General features: G+C 38.4%; 1 protein-coding gene across 1 annotated transcript; it reads left to right on the forward strand.

Annotated features, from left to right (window-relative positions):
- Positions 1-229: 229 nt before the first annotated feature.
- On the forward strand, positions 230-21,137 carry TANGO2 (transport and golgi organization 2 homolog). The gene is made up of 9 exons (XM_057369067.1): positions 230-308; positions 4,882-5,003; positions 9,017-9,105; positions 9,307-9,426; positions 10,416-10,530; positions 16,954-17,024; positions 17,804-17,957; positions 18,912-19,016; positions 19,398-21,137. Exons 2-9 carry the CDS (start codon positions 4,948-4,950, stop codon positions 19,516-19,518), a joined length of 831 nt encoding a protein of 276 aa, XP_057225050.1. The 5' UTR covers positions 230-308; positions 4,882-4,947; the 3' UTR covers positions 19,519-21,137.
- The last annotated feature ends 214 nt before the right edge of the window (positions 21,138-21,351 follow it).

Consider the following 21,351-nt stretch of genomic DNA (forward strand, 5'->3'; position numbering starts at 1 on the left):
TAACGGGCCGGGTCGCACCGGCCCCTCACACACGGTGAGTGAGGGAGTGCAGGGCCCGGGGCTGAGGACAGGGCCGGCTGTCGGTCCGGGGGATCGGGAAGGTGCCGGTACCGGCAGCGCCGGCGGGAGGAGGAGCCGGGCCCGGGACTGGAGGACAGGATCCTGTCGGTCCGGGGGAACGGGAAGGTGCCGGTACCGGCAGCGCCGGCGGGRGGAGGAGCCGGGCCCGGCCCCCGGAGGGGCGGTGCTGCTGCGGCCCGGCCGCGCTCCGGAAACGGCGTGGGGAACGCGCGGAGCGGCGGCCGCGGGTGAGTGAGGGAGGGTTTGAGGGAGGGCGTGAGGGGCCGGGGGTCACCGTGCCTGCAGCGCGGGCTCGGACACGGCCCGGGGGCGCCGCACTGCCGCCAGCAGCCGGGAGCTGACGGGCCCCTGCTTCGGGGCGCTGTGTGTGCCGTTCCCGGCYACCGCCACAGCCCCGGCCCTCCCCGCCAGGGAAAGCTTCTCCTCAACGCCATTTCCTTAAGGTTTTTAGCCTAAATTTATCCAGCAGCGCCTCGGGGGATATTTTCAGGTGTTAGTTCACACCTGTCGTCTTTGGTTACGCGATGGTAATTGTTTCCTGCGTAGGTGGTGGCTGGTTGGTACTTGCGTTATGTACAGGAGTAATTTTAATTGTACAAGAGTAATAAAGTAATTTCTAAATTAAGTTTTAATATGCGGTGACCCTTTGAGGTCAAGAAATAGTCACAGAAAGACGGTGAAAACTACTAGTGTCTTTTGGTGGTTCCTCACTGAAGGAAACCTAATTGTACAATACCTGAAATTACAATGTTGTACAATACCTAAAAATCCCTCCTTTACCTAAGGAACAAGCTCAGCAAAAGGCTCATGGATCTGCAGATCCGTGGCTGAGGAGAAACTCGTGCTCTTGAGAAACTGGGGGAAAGGCTGTTCTACTGCAATCTTGTAAATGTTCCTAAAACATGGTGTGGTGAAAGGTTGTGTTTACTGGTGTTTGTTCCCCATGGGAGCTGTACAGTGGACCTAATTGAGTAAAACCAGAGAGAAATTAAGCAGCTGAGAATAAAATTAGCCCATTAAACTTGGGAGTGCCATCCACCTTACATGTTATTTTCTGTGTATCATGAGGGTTGTACTTTGCATTGCTGTCTCGTGCAGTGAAGGCAGACTTCACCTTGGTAGGGTGACAAAGCCTGGGTTACTTACAAATGATCTTTATAGGGAACAACCTGGAAGTATGAAATTACAGCTCCATCTATTCCGCTTCGTCTTTAGTTGTTAGTATTGGACAGTAGAGCATGTGCTACACAAGGGAAGTGCAAAAACAGAACAGTAAAATGTTTTTAAAATGCAGCTGTGAGACACTTTCCTCTGAGAAAAAAATAAAAATACTACTTTCAAGAACTAATCAAGCATCTCTTATTTTTGATGATTTTGAAGTTCACTGGTAAAAGAACCTAATGTCACTAGTGCAAGAAAATGCATCCAATTTTATGATCCTTCTATGGGCATTTAAGGACTGTAGTGCTCAGTTTCATTTGGACATTCTCAAAAGGGACAGTAAAATAGTTCTGTACTCTGCTGACCACAAGTTATTGTTGTGGTACATAAAACTAGCAGTTTCCAGTGACTAATGATTTTTAGCTGTGTTTCAGACTGCACCTAAACAATAGTTTTGGATCAGTTGAGAAGCAATTGAGATCACTGTRGTAACTGACAGATGTTATTTATGATGCTTCATTTGTGAATACAAAATACATAACAAATGGCTTCATTTTTCAAAACCTGCTACTGGGAATTCTTAAGGGTATAATAGTTTTATGCCAAATGGTGAACTGATTGCTTCTAATCAACCAAATGATGGTAGAACCCTATGAAGAGAACATACACAATCTATCATGTTTGGGTCTCTTGATAGTCCCTCTAAATGCTACCTTATGCTGGCGTGTATCCATTCAAGCTTTTAACAGATCCTTCAAATGAGCAAAACAACACACTGTGCTGTCTACCAGAGTACAGTAGCATAGAACAAGAACGTTAGTTACTTTAATGTCATTTCCAAATTAGTGATGCCATTTGGAGCAGAACGCTTAATTACAGGATGTTTGTGGTTCTTGTCAAGCTGGTTTGGGTGTATTAGGCATGAGTTGGACAGCAAACTAGAAACATTACAGAAATAGGAGATTGTTGCTATCATGTCATCCTTGGTAACTGTTGTCTTATTGACTAGGAATAAGGACACTGGAATTTATAAAAGCTCATTATCCAGAGAGTATTAAGTCTTCACTAGGTCTCCAACCTAGAGCAGAGGGTACCAAAAGTCRTTGCTTGCCTCCTTTGCCAGTTAAGTGTTGTTGCTATTTTAAGGGGTAGCTCTGTTTTATCTGGCTTAAACACTTCTGTCTAAACAAAAAATTTAAAAAAAAAAAGGTTGGACTGTTTATAGGGGGCCTATACACACTTAYGCTTGTCTCAAGGCCGGCAGATGGAGCCCAAGATAAAACATGCTGGTTTGATTAGAGTTAATAAAAGCATTAATGTAACTTAAAGAGCTGTAATAACATCAAGCAGGGTTGATGGGGTGGCAAAAAGATGGTTCTGTCAAAGTAGTAGTACCTAATARTAATGGTTGGGGATTCTAGGAAGGTCTTGAAGTGTTCAAAATATTTGTCCTTCTAGATACTTGTGATGAGAGTTGAAAACTTATTTTGCTGATGTTTTCTGACTGGCAGTTTCTGTGTAATCTTTATGCTGGCCAGTAACTTTGCATGAACAGCTGGACTGAATTGATTATTTCAAGGGAACTCAATAAATCAGCTAATGGAGCCTGAAACCTGTTTATTAAAATAGTAGTCTTATGAGTGATTAATTGCAAACAGTTTTTTATTAAGTAATCAATTTAATTATCTGGCAAGACACCTAATGAATACTAGGAGCCATATCTCTGTAGTCAGCAAGAGTACTCAGTGATAGTTGTCCATTAAAATTGTATTTTGGATCCCTGCTTTCACTAAGTGAGCTTCTTCGGACTTTGCCAAAAAAAAAAGGTTTTAAGGATTCCTTACCATACTCATGGTAGTGCCGTAGATGGAAACCTCTAAAATCATATATTTGAGGGTGATCTCTTCTGAGCTGTGAGTGTTGTTTATGGAATAGTTTGTATGTAGAAGATCCAAATCTTCCAGAACTTGTAGGTCAAGTACAGTATGATTGCATTCTACTGAAAATTCATCAATAGTCTGAGAAGAGGCATATCACTTTCTCAAAATTGGTTAGATTTTCTATATAAAGCTGTCTATGGGTCTTYTAAAACACCTGGCTAGTAAGTCAGTTATCTAGAAGTCAAGACTATGATTTCATTTCATGATTATTTTTCTAATGCAGTTGTTTTGATACTGACTTGATAAAGTCAAAGAAAGCCAACAGTATGATTTAATTCAGTGTTCTCAATGCCTTATTGTGCAACCTGTTAAACAGAAAATAGTTGKGATAGCTGTGCTATTGCTGCTCTTAGCTCAGAGATTATGAGTCAACTCAGGAGGGAAATTCCTTTTGTCAGCAAATAGAATTTAAAATATGTGTATATATGTGTGTGTGTGTATTTTGAGGTTTATTTTTATACACACATACACGKTCCTGTGCACTAATTTCCTTGTCAAGCATGTCAGGAGTCTTGCACCTCASTTTGAGTTATTTCATGTCCTGCAGCAGAGGAGCCTCTTTGCAGGATATTAGATTGCAAGACTGAACTTGTGCCATGACAAGAGCAGGCTGGTTATGGTGCTGAACTGTGACTTAGCAGGAGCCATCAGCTACTGGCAATCTGTTAGTTTGAAAAAAAAATCTGTATAAATGCTGCACTTGCAGCTCTGCTTCTGGTAACATGAAAGGTGGTCAAGATGATCCGTTTCCTGATATCTCTTCTGACAAATTATGTAGAGATTAAAGAGCAAGAGAGGCACTTTCTACGTATTTTGAAAATATGGTTAAAAATCATGGATTGCTTAAATGGCCTTAAAGTTGTGGTGTTGAATTCTGCCTCCCTTTCCCCTTGACTTACCCTGAAAGCCCTTGCATGGTAAAAGCTCTCAGCAGCAGTAAAAAACGGTTGTGTGTCATTGGGTGGTAGCATTCTGATAATTGTTTGAGCAGCCACAAACAATAAAGATCAGGCTACGGTTTTATTACCAGAAAAATGTTAATTGGACAACACAAAATATTTGAAAGCTGTTTTGTTWGTTTGAAATGGAAAGCACATTTGTCATACCATCTGCATGGCCAGAATTTTAAATATAGCACAAGTGCTGGAAACTCCTCATSAAAAYGTAARCTCCAGACACAAAATGTCCAGTGTATTTCTGTTTGTACCTGACTTTTTATGCAATGCTAACCAATAGTTTATCCTTTGATAATAGCTTGGCCTAAAGTATGTTTTATTTGCAGGTTTGTGAGTGTCTTTAATCAAGCCTTTTATGGCTTCTGCAACAGTTTGAGCCTTATTTTCTTTATTCTCACAGAAGCATTTGCCTTACTAAGGAGAGGGAAAAGAAGTAAAGGTACTTTAGTGGTAATGAGGAGAAAATTTCATGTACTGCTARCACTCTACACTTTATTAGTATTTTCCTGATGCAGGTTTCTTTCSTAAAARTCTGAACTAGCCAGGCATAACTTTGAAAACACTACCGGAAGAATGTGGTTAGTAGACCAATCTTTAAAACTAATCTGTTTTGGAAGTTGTATTTTATTTATTTATTTTTATTGTGAGCTGTTAGTACATTGCCATCCTTGAACTTCAGCATAGAAGAGAGTTTATCTTTTTATAATTTTCAGTGTAATAGGTAATCTTTATTTACGTTTTAGRCTATTACAGAATGACCTTGCATTGAGCCTTTGTGGAAGAAGCAAGATTTAAACATCGGTTCTTCAATGTGCATCCTTCTATTCAAATTTGACCCCCGACCAGTTTCAAAAAATGCATACAGGTAAGATGGTTGTAGTTAAACCAGACTCACTTCTGTAATTTTTTGCACAATTTCTTTTTGTAGCTGGGGTGTGAATTACAAACTCGAGTCAGTATTACATGMTCAGTTGTGTGTTTAACTTCATGACTTTACCTGTTGTAGGGGTTATTGCAACTTTTTGGGMACCCTTTGGTTTTAGATTGTCAGAAGTCTTGGGCTTTGTAATCACCACCTTTTGCTGGTGATCTGTCRTGTGCTGTATAAGTCCTTTGAATACTGTACTCCAGTTTTTGAAAGTCCTGCCTGCTACTTTATTACTTAAACTAAGTGGAATCCTGTTTGTTGGACATCACAGTTGTAGCTGTSCCCTGCTTTCATGATGGTATATCCGTAGGGCTTCCAGTTTGCAACCAGAAAACTTCCAGTAAGTGTCCTAGCCCTTCCCCTCCCCAAAATCTGCTTGCAGTTAAAATTATAGGCAATAAACTGTAAGTCATGTGTATGAAATGYTTAGCCAAAACCTTAAGAAGAATAAGCTTGCATGCTTCTAGATAAGTTTACAAGAATRTATTGATGTCATACAGTGAGTTTTCAAAATATTAAACTTCCTGTAATCATTTTCTCATTATAGTCCCTAATTTTTAAATTTCATATCCTACATCAATATCTTTGGGTACACTGAGTATGTAATAGAAAGATAGCACTTCAGGCCATAAGCAGGCTGTCAAGGTTTATTGCTTTCTGTATTTATRTATACTGTGTAGGTTCCACATTACTGTGTAGGGTACAAGTATTGATATTCATCCAGAAACCATCWGAGTCAGTCTGCTCAGTAAATGGTTGTGCCTTTCACTGACTTRTTTTCCTGTCCTCTTGTATTAAGAAGCAGATGCCATTCTATAGAAAGAAAGGAAATGAGAACTGAAACCTCGCTTGTCCACAGAGTGCATTCCTCTCTGCATCTGGAGCCTGCCTAAAAAGGGGTTTTGTTTATGATGTGACTGGTGCTGAATTAATATATCCATTTATTTGGTCTGACTTCCTTTGTGTTGGTAGTTAGCAAAAGACAGAYGCATCAATTTGATGCCTCTTGGGAAAATCCTTTGGATGTGAACTGCAGTTACTTGCCAAGTGAACTTTCTGCCATGATCAATATTTAAAAGTAAAACTTAGAGTAGTTTGCTTGCTATAAAAAATTGCATTGAGATTGAAATTATTAATTTATATCAGAAAACAACTAGCTGCCAGTGCCAGAACAGGACAACACTTCTGAGATGCTTGGCCCAAATTCAGAGGTATTTAATTGTATGTAACTTTTTCGGTATGTTTTATTAAGCAGTGCCTTGCTCTGTACCTCTGAAATAAATCACTCTGATTCACCTATTTGGGTGATAAATGCCAGGCCACAGTGTTCTTGGTCAGATTTTAACGTCAGATACATAACTATAGTYCTTTTGGTTTTCTCCTTAACACACCATAACTAAATCTATTTGCTTTTCTTTTTCCAGAAGAATGTTGAACTTCTTTCTTTTTAAATTGTTCCTATTTTTTTCCCATCTTTGCCTCAGTTTTCTGAAGGACCATAGGTGTGAGTGTCACTTGGGGGTGTTCCCCAGCCCTCCTAATTCCAAGCAGTATTACAGCCATTAGACCAGGTTAGATGTCTCTCTTACTAGTCCTTGCTAAGGGTAATCTTTCTTGACAGCTCGAGCATCACTGTGCTGTAGTTCTGTTTGTTTCCTGGTGAGGTCTTGGAACAGTTTTCTCAACCAGAAGGGGATTCCTGTACCTGCAGACATACTAATTTGTCTGTCCATCACGAAGCAGGCAATTAAACTTTCCTTACTGTTCTCTGCTTTGCATCTCTAGCTAAGAGAAAGTGTCTGTAATAGGCATTAAAAGCTGACAAACAAGTTTTCATTGACTGGATTTACTGGCTAGAAAAAAAATGGCCAAGCTAAAACATGTTCTCTGCAGCACTTTCTGGAGAATTTTCATCCAGGTAGATTCTGGCGTCTAGAGCAGTACATTGTCAAATTTTCTTGAGCACCTAATTAAGCAAAGAGCTCACCCWTGTGACACACTAACAAATCCATCTGCCTGTACCTTTGCAACTTGTTCCATTTTCTCCCTTGGGGCCTATTTGTGGTAAAGTTTAGTGCAATGTAACAAGCACTTTACTGTAGTCCATTATTGTTGTCAGMGGTAATATATTGCCTTTACATCTTTTTGTATAGTACTGTCTGCATCTTACAAATAAATGTTTCAAGCTTCAAAGCTATAATCACGGGCTGTTTTCTGGAGCTGAATTGCGTTATAGGAAATTGCTTTAATGGACTGATTTCTCATGTTTTCATTTCTCTCGWTATTAAAATAAATCTTGATGTGTAAATCCTAATACAGTTGAATTATTTCAGCTATAAAAATAGCTGAATAGGCTTTTTGCAATTTATTAGAAGATGAGGGTCACTTAATATTGCTCCTTTTCAGTATAATTATGTTTCATAAAAGACAAAATAAAGATCTTTTATTATTATGCTCTTGTAAACTAGCCTTGTGCTAAATTTTGGAGTCTGCATTAAATTTGAGATGGGGAATATTCAATCACACAAGAAAGACTTCACTTATTTTTGGTATTTAGATACTGTAGTTTCATGTCAAGAATCATTGAAGGCAAAGTATAATTGAAGCTTCAGTAGATGAGAAATGCACTTCAGCCAAACTATTTTTTAACAGTGGAGATGTTCATTTAAATAAAAAAAAATCTGTGAAAGAAGGCTGCATGCTGTTARTGCAGCATGTTGAAGTAACATGACAGAAATTTGATAAACCAGCAGAAAGCCTAYAGCTCAAAGATTTAAATTAGCTAGAAGAAATTATTTAAGTTTGAAAGGAACAATAYTATATTTGCATTGGAAAGATAAAAATGTACCTACAGTTTGYTTTCCAACAGATGCTATCTTAGTTGGACAAAATACTGAGCCYTTACAGAAAGGATGCTGKTGAAGTGTTAGGTTTTTCTAGTTTCTCTAGAGTTRATGATGATTCTTTTTCTGTAGTATTTCTAGTGTGCAACTTGCACCTTTTAATCCTCTTCTAAAACAGTGTATTAGGGAAGAGATGAATCTRCAGGAAAGTTCAGAAACCTGTAGAAAATGTCAGTACATCTGAATGCTGAATAWAGTAATGAGCTGTCATTGGAATTGATTCTTGTGTGTTGTGGCTAAAAATTAGAAATAAAATTGTATGGTCTGTCTTCGGTTTCCAGTAGCAAACTTGCCTTCTGCTGTGTAGATGTAATTGAGATGCAGCTGGTAGGAGGAACTGACAGTGAAGAGGATACTGAGGTTATGGAAAACTGGTTAAGAAAATCTGCAGGTTTTTGAAAGATGGCATTTCATTAAAATTAAATTAAGCAGCATAGCTGGAGAGAAAGGGGAGCATTCACTGTCTTGCAATTGAAATAAAGGTAAGCCTTGTTGTGGGTACTGATGAGCAGGACTTTGGGAGCTGTGCTGGAGCTGTGCAGGGCTTTCTGCAGTCACCTGCTGCYCTGAGCCTCCACACAGGACTTCCCTGGGGTCACAGGTGGCTTTTACCTTTACTTGGGTCAGCCAGATCCATTACCTGCTCCTCAGGTGAAGATGTTCTACCAATAAAAACACTTTTAAAAAATTCAAAATAGTAGTATTTCTTTAACTAAGCTGTAAATTGGTGATGAGGAATATTAAGGTTGTTTATGCACTCTTGGTTCAGTGCCTTCTGTTGCAAGTGTTATTTTTTGAAAATACTCATGGCCTTATTCACTGACAAGATGGACTTGCTGACTGTCTCACAACTGTGAGAGAGAAGGCTGCTGTCAGATGTCAGTCGATCTTTACACTGAGTGATAAAAGGTGAGATGRGAGATAAAAGGATGGTTTCATGCTTAAAATGACTTAATACCATGGCAAAAATTGGATTCTGCTCCTGYCTGTACTGTGAAGTTCCAATTTGTAAGTAATAGTGTCTTTTTTYCCTCTTGTGTTCTACAGGCTTATTCTAGCAGCTAATAGGGATGAATTTTACCACAGACCGTCCAAATCAGCCGACTTTTGGGACAGCAGCAATGAGATCCTTAGTGGTATGTATGTCTTGATGTTTTCAGTGGTTTTAATATAATTTATAAGGGAATCAGGGCTTTTTTATTATAAGGATGGTGGTGTTGCCTTTCTAATAAGAAATTTTCTTCCTTATACTTTTGAGGAAAATATGTTGTAAGTTTGAAAGATTTTTTTTTTAATTTTGATGTATTTAATAACCTGACTCTTACTTATTCCATTAGGTCTGGATATGGAGGAAGGAAAAGAAGGTGGGACATGGCTGGGAATCAGTAAGAAAGGCAAGATGGCAGCYCTGACAAATTATATGCAGCCAAAGATTGATAAAAATGCAAAAGGAAGAGGTATGAAAGAATTGAAATCAGTAATAATAAAAAGAATGTCCTGTTGTTGCAGTACAGTAGGAATAGTTATAATATTAATTTTCTTAACACAGCTTTGTGGACAAACAGAATGTTTTTCTGCTGTAAGCAGAATTTTTGAACGGATGAATTTGAATATGTGTGTGAGGAACTTGGATAATGATTTTTTGGGGCAAAAGTAACACAAGGTGTAGTGCCTAAAACCTGAAGTCACATTCAGACAAGAAATGCAGCACTGTCTCCTCTGGAAAGTAATTCTAATTAACAGGCCAAGCATTGAGCTAGTTTTAGATTACAGTAGATATTTTTAGAAGTGTATATTCATATTCAAACGCCTGCATCAGGGTACGCATCTTGGATTATGCTGGAGGTAGCCTAAAAGATTTCTTCTTCCCATTGATAAATCAGAGGAGCAGAAATAATAGGAAAWGCCCTCTTTAAAAGAGGATGTTTAAAAGAGCATGTTTATGTTTTTTTTTAAAGTCAAAAAAGATCTGTTTGTAGCTGTCATAAGGCACTGGATTGAGAATATATTGCAATGACAAAACATGTTATAAAGAGAAACAAATGAACCATGTCATTTGTATTTCATTTTAGGGTCATATATCAGGGAAATGAAGCAAGACAAGAAAGAATTTGTAAGGTGGGAGGAGAGGAAAGGCACATTCAGTCTACAGTAGTTASTAAATGTGAATTCTGTAGAATTTTTGACCAAGAGCTTTTGACTGAGTTCTTCAGAATAAAACTCAAGCTCTTAATGTGAGCACGGTACAGTGAGACTTTCAAGTGAGAGACTTCCACTTTGAAAGTAAGACTTTCAAAGGTTGGTTCATTATTTGGTTTGATTTTGTAGTCTGGGGTTTATTTCCACTGTTAACAGGCAACAGGAATCTTTATCTGTTTGTTTTACCAGGCCTGTCAGAATAGTCAGCACACACATACAAGTTGCTCTATGTACTTCTCTTTCTTAGGTGCTCTTGTAACAAACTTCYTGACTGCAGATCTGGACAGCTACTCTTACTTGAAGAAAGTTTCAGTAGAGGGACATCTTTACAATGGATTTAATTTATTAGCAGCTGACTTGAAGTAAGTCTACWAAACATTACAGTTCCAATGTCAGAGGGAGAAAGATAATAGCAGTGCAGTACATACATGTCATAGCACCTAAGTAACAATACAAAAGCCTGTCACAAACTAAAGTTAGAGCTCATGTTTTATACTAATTGGCATGCAAGGTCCTAATTTTACTGTAGTCATCCTTTCSTTTTGTTTTCTTTATCTTTCAGACAATGGAGGGCTATCTTGTGTTCTAAGCATTGCTTCCCACAAGTTTTTGTGATGCCCTGATAGSCTGTAGCCAGTCTTTACCCTCAAGGCTCTGGGGCTTGTGTTTTGAGAAMACAAAACCTTGGCTCATAATTTCTCAAACCCCTTTTTTCTCTGAGAGGTGACATGCTACAGGAATAGAACAGCTGAAAGCTTTCAAGCTATTATTCCTGTCAGAGTGGCTGTGTCATTAATCTTTCCTGAAACACTAAAAATCAGCACAAGACAACATATGTTAACTTAAAGTTTCTGTAGCTGAGAAAGGATGTTGGATACTTGATTATGGTCAGTGTGGTTGGCACAGTCCTTTCCACTGCACGTACTGCATGCACATGTGTGTATTCTCAAAGTACTTCACCTGGTGGTTCAGACTTATCAGTCAGTTCTGTGAAGATAACCTTAGTGTATTTCTGCTTGGTGGGCCTGCTTAGGAATAAACATATAGGTTATGTTTCCAGAAATTCAATCAAGCAGCAGGCTATGCAGTTGGAGGGTTTGGTGCTTTTTAGTCTTTTTCCTCTCTACTTTACAAAGTTCAKTGTCCCACCAGAGACTTCCCAAAATTTTTCAGTTGCTTAAATTAATTTTTACCACGATCAGGGATTTGACTTTTTGTGCTTCCTGTTGTATGTTGCTGCCTGGCTAAATTGTATAAATTGGAAGGCTCTTTTTAACTGAAAAGGCAGCAGAAAAAAATAGCCTTAGATGTTTTCAAGCAAACATTGTATTTAAGATGTGACCTAACAAGCAGTTAGTTTGAGTTGTTTTGTTTTCATGTAGGTAAATAGAATAGTCATAAATGGCTGCTTGTATGATGATATTAAAGTAGCTTTGATTGATGTTACGTAAGGCAATCATTCCTGTGTTGGTTTTGTTTGTTTATTTCTCCATGCTGGGCTGATAGAGAGTTGTATGCTCAATTGAATAGCCTTTCCGTGGTGATACAGGCCATAATTCCTTGTTGAGTATCACTCTGAAAGCTGAGTGTGTTGATTAACTTCTTCATTTTGACGTGTCCTTAGCCTTGGATATTCTGATGAAATGAAATTCTTGGCAAGCTAATGATGCAGAGCAATTTCAATAAGATTTGTAAACTTGTCATTTTAGGAAATTAGAATTACTCCTAAGAGGAATGTGGTAGATGAATGGGAGCTACTTCTTTGTGTAAATAGAAAATGTTATTGTAGTTGATGCTGTTTTGTTGGGCCATGTTACTGTTCAAAACAAAGATTGAAGACTCTCCTTAACGTGTTGTTSCATTRTGTAACAAATAGTGATTGGCTCTGYYAGACTGTGTGAAATGAAGAGGAAACTCAGACTGAAAGTGTAAATGAAGCAGTGGTGGGGGGATGTACCTGAGTACATGATACTGCTGACTGTAAGCAGTATATTTAGAGAGATTCACAATGTTTGAATCTTCAGGTTCACCTTTCAGAAAAAGAAATTGTCTTCTCGCTGTGTAATTATGATGACAGTATGCTACATGACAGGTGCAGTAATATGAGAAAGAAAGCTGGAAACAGCTATACAGGTTGTAAAATCTCATTGTTTATTTCCACAGCTTGGTGTGACTTATTTTTAATATGCATGGGTTTTGACATTTTTAGTGTAATAAGCTGTTTACTTTCTGGGATCTCTTGATGTCAATTTAAATACTATTGATTTCTTGTTTTAAGAAAATTACTTAGTACTTTTATTTTTCTGATTTTTCAGTTTATCATCTTGGGTGTACCTGCTGAGTATAAGAGTCATGAATATTTATCCAGATATGCTAAACATACTTTTATGTTGAATTATAGCATGTAGCAAACAGTGTCTATTTGGAATCTTGTGCGACTGCAGAATTGGCTTCCAGGAAGGCAGTGTTGCCACTCCTCCCATTTTGACTATCCACAGGTCTGATTAGAGAGGAATAAGGTGATCAGAGGCTGGACTGGTCTCTAAATAAATATCTGCGTAAGATTCAAAGGGGCTTTCCTTCTTTCTCCCTTTGTGCTRGTACCTGAAGGCAGTAAGCAGCTTYTGTTGATGGTGAGGACATCATTTCAGTCTTGGTGAAACCTGTGTTTATGTCCAACAAATCTCCTGCTCCACTTACTTAGGCATTCATGGGTATCTCAAATTTGTGTCAGGGCTGTAGTGGCAGCATCTCACTTGTGCTAGTTACTGCCAAGTGTGTAACACAGACTGCTCTGAAGGACAAATTGGCAGCTTCTCATCACCCACCCAGCAAGTTTAGAGTCTCTGACAGGTTGTCAATTAGAACCCATATAGTTTAAGTATAACAGGAGTGAATCACTTTCTCCATGACGAATAGACAAATTGTCCCTTACAAACAAGTCAGCTGGAGGGGATTGCAGAAGAATGCCTTTTGGGTGAGCTCTTCTGCTCTCCCCAGTCACAGCCAGCTTTCAATTCCTGCAGGGAAAATGTCGTAAATGGTACCATCACCTGCAGGCTCTGGTTCAGCATGGTTACCATGACCTGGAAGGATTTTATTCTCTCCAGAGATTGGATTTAGGCAACTTTGCAGTACAGAGTGAGATAGGGTCAGAGTGCTGGTGTGGAAAGAAAACAGATGGTCAAGTCACCAGGATTGCTCTCTAAGCCATTTGCATTTCTTCTCATGAACTGTCCAAGTACAATATCAGCTTTTTACTGTCTTGCTTCTTGTGGCTCCCTCACAAAAATGAGGTGTTTCTGCATAGATCTTCAGTCATTTCCAGTAGACGGATGGACAGTCCAATGTCAAAAGAAAAATGCTTCTGAAAAACTTCTTTCTTTTATCTCTTTCCTCTGGTGYCAGCTTTTGCCTGGCCCAAAATATTAGGTAAACACCAAAGAAATGTTCAGACACTGAMAACAGATTCAGAGTAGTACAAAGYAGTACAAAGTCAGACTTAGTATTYTATGAGTATCYAGCAGAATTCTTTTCACCATTTTATTTYGGTAGGTGCTATGTTTGGGCTTTATAGTTGCTGGTTTGGTAGTTTGCTTGTTTTTAGCTTCAGAACAGAAAGAGTTTTCTGGTTAGGTCATGAACATTGAAGAAAAGAAAATTAATCTGTGAACCATACTACTTATTTGAAACTACKGTACAGCATTTCAAGCTGCCAATTTCATCTTTTGTCCTTGCACAAAAAATACATGCACACATTATTCATAAAACAATCCAATGTCCTTGTCTGTAAAATATTCACCCTGTTTGCATAGTAGAGCTCAATGCCCAGGGGAGTGATCATTTGGTGGAGTGGAGCTGTAGAGCTTTACTGTCTCACTGCTTTTTTTCTTTCATTCTGCGTTTTTGTTGGACATAACTTGGAGCCACCTTGAAGCTGAAGCAGGGCAGGGTGCAGAAGGACATTGCTTATGTTTCATCAGCATTAAGAAGTGATTGTGGCAAGCTCTGTATGGGTTCCATGTTGCTGTGAAGCTTCTATTACTAAGATTTATGCTGCCTAGAATATTTCCTAGAACATTTATTATTGCTTACATTTTTTGACAGAATGATGGATCTAAGAGCATAATTTTAGTTTCTTTCTGCTGTCAGCTATGGCTGGGATTTAAAAATATGTCTATTGGGTCCTATTGTCATCACTTTCATTATGCCTTTATTACTTCTCCAGTGAAATTGGTATCTATACTTGTAAGGCTGGGAGGGAAGAAAATCTTGAGCATGGGCCAGGGTTTTGAGGCTATTGCTGTGATCAAGCTTACAGTGATCTTTTTTTCGTCTTGATTTCTGCTTTGATGTTCAGTACTGAGTACCTGTATGTTTACATAGGAAGGGAATAGGCAGAGCCAAGTGATAAAAGAAAGAGTAACTGACTGGCACAGTGAACTAAATTTTGAAAGTATCCCCATTTCAGAAGTCTCTTGGGAGGCTTTAGTCCTCTTTTGACAGAAACAGTGACAGCGTTGCAGTGGAGGAAAGTGAAAACACACATCTGGGGAAGTGTGGGTACAATACAATTGAGACATCCAGAATTAGTGACCCTGCAGTTTGAATGCATTCTCCATCTTCTAGATAAACTCCRGGGGATCTTGCTACTGAATTTGTCAGTGACAAAAACCTCGACAAGATGGTAGAGGATTATATTCTTTCACATAAAGCCATTCTAAAAGAAGTCAGCAGTGGCTACTTACTCAGCATGCAGTCTCATCTATAATAAGACTTGTCTTAAAGCTGTGTTCCAGAGCTTCCTTGGGCCATTTGTCCACCTTTCCATCWGTCTTGTGAGACCTCAGGTGATAACAATTGCTCTGATCTTTTCTCCTCAGAGACCTTCTACAGCAGGTATTTGGAAAGAGAGTAGTTAATGCACCAATAAAATAGTTTGTGTAATTGCTGATGCCTTAACTGAGAGAAACTAAGATGGGCAATTGTCTGTGGAGAGTTCAGGTGGTCAGTAGGTCTTGACATGAGCATAAGGGAAATTTGAACAAAGACCTTAAGGATGAGAGAAATAAAGATAAGGAAAATAAATGTCTTTTAAGTCACTAGAGGAAAGTTCAGAAAAATTACACATTTCTTGAAATGGTAAATAAATTGCAAACTTAGTAACTGAGGGCTTCTTGTATGATATTAAACAATAGAAATGGAGTACACAATATGCCTGCTGTAATTGCTGTCTTCTCCCTATGTTGAAAAACTTGATCATCTTTCTGTTGGGTATCAGAAATGTCTCATGGGTTTGGGAGGAGGAAGAGCAGTGCACAGAGAAAGGCAGTTGTATTTTTGCTTTCTGTGGGAGTTCTTTGTATTCCTCTTCTTGACTCCTCTGACTTCTATAATTAATAAGTTAATATTTCCTTCTTCATTTGGCTGTCTTGCAAAGGACATTGTAGAATGTCTTTCATAATGGCTTTTCAAGAAGAGTATAAACAGCTAAATCAAGACTGTTTTGCTTGTTATTAAGGTTTGAGTAGCGGATGCTAAGTTATGCAGAGCAATTTAAGTTCCAGTACATCATTAATGAGATTGCACTCTATATACTCTGATTTGCATCAGCACAGAGATACTCCTTTTTATCTTAAGAAAAAATRAGGAGCTGGAAATGGCTTCTCTCTTGTATTATATTTTATGCTGCTTACTCCAAATTCAATCTTAGCTGCAAGTTTTGTGTTTCTTTGGGTTTGGGCTTTTTTTCAATTTAAAAAGTCTATCTGCTGTCTAAGGAGCTGGAGCTTGGGAGACAAATTAAAAGCTGAACTATGTTCAGAATGTGTTGGTTGGTAGCTTAGAGCAAGTRAATCACTAGGGGGAAGTACAGAATTAGATCTCATTGCTGTATTCTGGCAAATTAGGAAAAAAAAAAGCCAAACCCCACCAACTGGAAGTGATCTGAGGAATCACTGTTCCATGTCAGCTGATTGAGGGATGTTGAGAGTGAGCCATCTAATGGCAATCCATTTCACACAGGATGCACAAGGCTTATTGATGATTTTCTTTTTATTTTTTCCCTTATCAGTTGGTTTGGTGTTTGTGTTGTCAATAACGGTGTGACTGCTTAAGTCTCTGCTGTTTGGATACGCTGATACCATCTCTGTCAAATAAGGGTTGTTTGCAATGTTGGAAGCTGTCTCTAAACCTTGTGCAAGATCTTCCCTGTACTCTGTGCACAGGAGAGAGCGAGTGCAGTAGCCACTGCCTACAGTTACCTGAAAACAGCCCCAAAATGCACAAAGGACCCAGCTATGCCCTGCGGCATTGCTGGAAGGGGGCCTAAAATGCACTTCTGCCATCTCAAATAGCCCACAGCAGTCAGTGCCTTAGAATGCAGGAACAATTCAAAAGAGRTGATGGGGAAAAGGTACTTGCTGTGATGGACAGTTCCTTTGTTTCCACCAAGTTCCTTTGTTTCTCCCAAGTAGCTTAATCCCCAGTTAAACAAAACCATACAGATTTTTGTCATTAAGCCTGACTACTTCCATGCAGAAGTTATGGGGTTTTACTGAATTTTATTGCAGTTACATTTAAAATTTATAATGGTACTTCTTGATAGTGGTGCAGCTAAAACTGTTTTGAGAGGAGGAGGTAATAAAGCTCATCAATGTCTGCTATCATAGGAGTAACAGTGGGAGAAGCATCTTACTGTGCTTGAAGATTGCATGAAATTAGAGCATAATCAAATACAGAAGCTGATGGCTTTTCAAGGAGAAATTTGTATTTATGTTTTTCAGTACCACCAAAGGGGATGTAATTTGCTACTATGGAAACAAAGGAGARCCAGAACCTGTCTTCCTAAATGCTGGTAGGTTTTCTTCAGAAGGGTCTGAATATTACCTTATGTAGCTGTRTGTTCTAGTAATTTAGCTACTTAAGCATTGTCTTCACTGGCTTTTTTTTTTGCATTCTTAAAAAAAAAAATTAAATGTCCTTGAATTCATTTAATTTTTTGCTAATACATTTCAGTAAAGAATCAATAGTTCACTAAAAGTTTCTATCCATGTCAGTGTACTCACCCTTCTAGGTGTCTGCAGAGGRTACCAAAGGTAATTTTGGTCTCCATGCTTAGACAACAGATTGATTTTCTGTGTACATGGCTGCCTTTAGGAAGAGAGGATGTTTGGTTATCCCTTGTCTGGTTTGTGGTGAGATGGTGCCTCTAAAGAGAACGGTCCTTCTTGTCATCCAGTGTTGCTTTGCAGTGTTTTTCAAGAGTAAAAGAAAGATAAATTATGATTATACAGCTGAAYTGGACAAGGCTAGACTACAGAAATTATGTCATTCTGTTGTGCCTTCTTGTTTAGCAAACCAGAAGTTCAAATGAACTGCTGTAGATATGGATTAGAGTACAACTGAAACCAAGCACAGAGGAGTGCTTAAGCACAGCCCCATGTGAGATGGGAGCCTGCTGTATTCTCCTGTTTAGTAATGGGGGTTTGTGTGTTTATGGCACACCTGCAGTTAAAGGGTAGCTGGGGAATCACTTATATTTTATTAAATTTTTAAAAATCTGTAATGACAACTGAAATCACCAGAATACACTTTCCAATTAAAATGGGGGTTGTTTTGTGTGTGTATGTGTAGGAATATATGGATTGAGTAATTCTTTGTTGGATACACCATGGAAGAAGCTTCAATATGGGAAGCAGCTCTTCACAGAAGTGGTCAAGAGAAGTCAAGACCTTACCAAAGAAGACTTGGTGAAGGAGCTTCTTACAGTGATGAATAATCAAGAACCGTAAGAACATGAGTTCACTCATAATACAATATGACCCATTTTAAAAAACACATGTAGAAAGTGTTTTAAAAGARAAAARGTGCTTTACCTTTTTATTAATTGAAGGYAGTGTTCTCACAGAGCTTGACTTTCAACAGTATTGATTTYTAAGCAGGAGACACGGTTAAGACTCCTGCAGTCTTAAAACTCATCAGCTGTGCACTGGTTTCTCTGTGCCCTTTTCTGTTAAAGATTGCACTTCTCTTAGTAAGGACAATGAGTGCATGACTGGGGATATGTAAACTGCTTGCTGTCAGCWTTTTGGAGGTTCAGGTATATTTGGTTACTGCACTTAGAAGGTTTACATGAGAACTCAGGCATCTGAGCAATGAGTAGTAATTGGGAAGCCTGCTAAGCTGTCTTAATTGCTTTTTTTTCATCTGCTGTCAGATCAAGTGWTTTTTTTAAAAAATGTTACACTTTTTACTAGTAAAAAGACAAAGGTATGAGATACAATATAGTCAAATGATCTTCCCTTAATGTTCAGTAATTCCATTTGATCCCATCTGAAACCATCTGACTRTAAAAGGGAAATATTTACTTACAAAAAGCAATATTTAAAACTAAGCCTGTAATCTTTCCAAATCATACTTCAAGATGAAATGATCTTTTCATAATAAATATGAACATGTGGATATGCACTAGCTTTGAACTTTCTTAAAATATCCTGTTTCATATTRCTTTGTGATCACTTTGTGTGTGCATGTTACAGGAATTTAGTGGGTACAGGGGTTGGTTTCATCACAGAATTCCATTCTTTCCTGATGGGTTTTTGTCCTTTACCCCTGTCTTCTGCTTCAGGCCTGTCTTTGTGATCTCAGGGATGTCCTGCAACTTTTTCCAGTCCAAGAGGGATGAATGTGTAAATATTGGGGAATTTTTAATTTATTTTAACTACTTTACTACTTTTTTCAGTCAATTACCAGACCCTGCAATTGAAGACCAAGGGAAGGACTATATTCGTCCTATATTGAACAAGTATGCAGCTTTATGTGTTCGTTGCCCAGATTATGGAACAAGGTAAAAAAAWTCATATCCAGAAATAGATGTGTACRGAATAATCCTTATGGGTACATGTAGGCTGTGAAGAAAAAYTTAGTTTTATGCTGCCTCTTTCTGAATGGAGCACTTTGCACCAAATTWAAGCTTTTATCATACTCTCTGCAGTGAGCAAATTTGTGTGTCAGATGCTGCAAGTGCAGCAGCAAATTAAAGCATGGTGGGACAGAAGAAGGGACTGAAAATGCCCATTTGAACTTGCCAGGATGATTTCTGCCCTGTTAGTGTAATGATGATGTACTCAGGGGGGGGAAAATGTTAAAACTTTTGGGAATGTGGGATAGCACCCTGGAAGTTTATCTAATGGACCCCGGGGTTAACTTTGTCCTGTTGCTGTTGCAGGACGAACACGGTCGTTCTCATCGATTCCGAGGGCCACGTTACTTTCACCGAGCGCAACATGATCAATGCTGATGTCAACCAGTGGAAAACAAGCACCTATGAATTCAAACTGCACAGTTAACAACTTTCCACATGAATGGTTTGTAATAATAGCAATGAAAGAACAAGCCATTAAGCTCTAGTAAATGTTTTGTGCCAGCCTCCACAAGCTAAAAATAGCAAGGAAAGCAAAAGTTTAAATAAACTGGTAGCATACCCTGTGAAGCTCACAAATGCTTAGGAGAAAACCAGATGAACATGGTGTTTTTACATTAAGTAGCAACTTATAATCAGAAATATTTTATTTAATATCACCCTGCATTCAGGGCAAGGCCATCTTTGTCCAAGACAAAGTCATTGCTTTTTTGTGGGTGTAGATTTTTTAAAAGATGTTTTAAGTAAACTTAAACTTGTTTTCAGTTCTAATGGTGGGAARCATTTGCTGCTTTTATTGTTCTATATGAAGGTTTTACCAAACTTTGCTTTTCCTTCAACATATGCTGTTAAGATTGTACAGCTGATGCCAACRTGCATTAAGTGAATGTATGTTATCCTGGTAGTATTAAGTGCTTTAGCCTCATTTAAGCTTTTCAGTGCCATGGTGCAATGTTCTGCCTGGTGAGAGCAGACCAGGGGGGATTCTTTACATTTGTTTTTCTATAGTAGTACAGCAATATATCTTATTTCTAAAACTTGATCTGAGAATCAAGGTAGGAAATTTAGTTCAGACTGTTCACTTTTGCTGAAAGAACCTTGRGAGCARACTTGCTYATCTTTCACCCAAATAAAACYATTTGTGCTGTGACATCCTGTTTCCTGATAGTCTAATTAGCAATATTGGTTTTGTTATTTCTTCCCCAGCAAGCAGGTAAGGAATAGGTACCTGCTTGMAAAGAGAAGTTGAAGATGTGGGTTTTATGTATTGTCTGTTTTGTACATACAAATTTTGGATTCCTTTATTGCTGTAATATGCTAGAGCCTGGAGTGACTGCTCATAGATTTTAGTAAAAATAGCAGTGTGTTGTATGGTGACACTGTTGCAGTCTTACTGAAAATGTTTAAGGTGTGTAAGGGTATTAAGATGTACTTCCTATGTTCTAAMACTGGGAATTAAAAAGCTATTTAAATGCATGCTTTTTTCAATTATTCAGTGCCAGTGTAGGTGATAGAAATTTCTAGCTAATATCAGGATATTTGAAAACCCTAAGCTATTTTTGCTTCTATTGGTGTTCTGACTTATTTTGAATACTGACTATTAGGTTAATAGTGGATCACCACTAATTTTTTTTCATTTAGGTATGCTGGCTGTATAGTTATGCTGGCTTTTCACAAGCCTCTGATTTTAATTAATTATTGCAAARTAGCAGGATTTTTGATACTCTTTTGAAGATGTGCAGCTGTGTTTCTGTACTCAAGCTTGTGTGTTTTGGGTATTCTCTCACGTGTGTGTTTGTGTGTGTGTGTGTGTGTGTAACGGAGGCAGGAGTAAATGAGATTTTCTATTGAGGTGAAGTACAGTGAAAGGCCATTCYCAGATTTGTAATTGTCAGGAGAGGCTGAAGCAGCATTTAGTCAAATCTCTTCTTTATATTTGCATATTTAAATGGTTTCTAGATACCAGGACTGTTTGCATGACTAGTCACAGGTGGTAGATTCAGTTCTATATAAATGACTTTTTGAACGCCTTGATTGYRAGACAGTCAGTAGWYGTGTTGGGTTGTACATGGTGTAGAACTCAAAGCCTTCCAGACTGTCCTGGAGCTGCAGGAAATAGCCCTTTTTTTCCTTTTCTGATGACTTCTTAAACCATATATTTGTATAGGTAATAATGTTATTTTTAGACGCAAAGAAGTAGCTATAGCTGTCTTAAATTTGAATTTGACATGTGGGTACCTAGAAACAAAGCCCTGCCTCA

This window comes from Malurus melanocephalus, unplaced genomic scaffold (assembly GCF_030028575.1).
Source record: "Malurus melanocephalus ecotype Western Australia unplaced genomic scaffold, MMel_1.1 scaffold_102, whole genome shotgun sequence".
In the NCBI taxonomy this organism is placed as follows: domain Eukaryota; kingdom Metazoa; phylum Chordata; class Aves; order Passeriformes; family Maluridae; genus Malurus; species Malurus melanocephalus.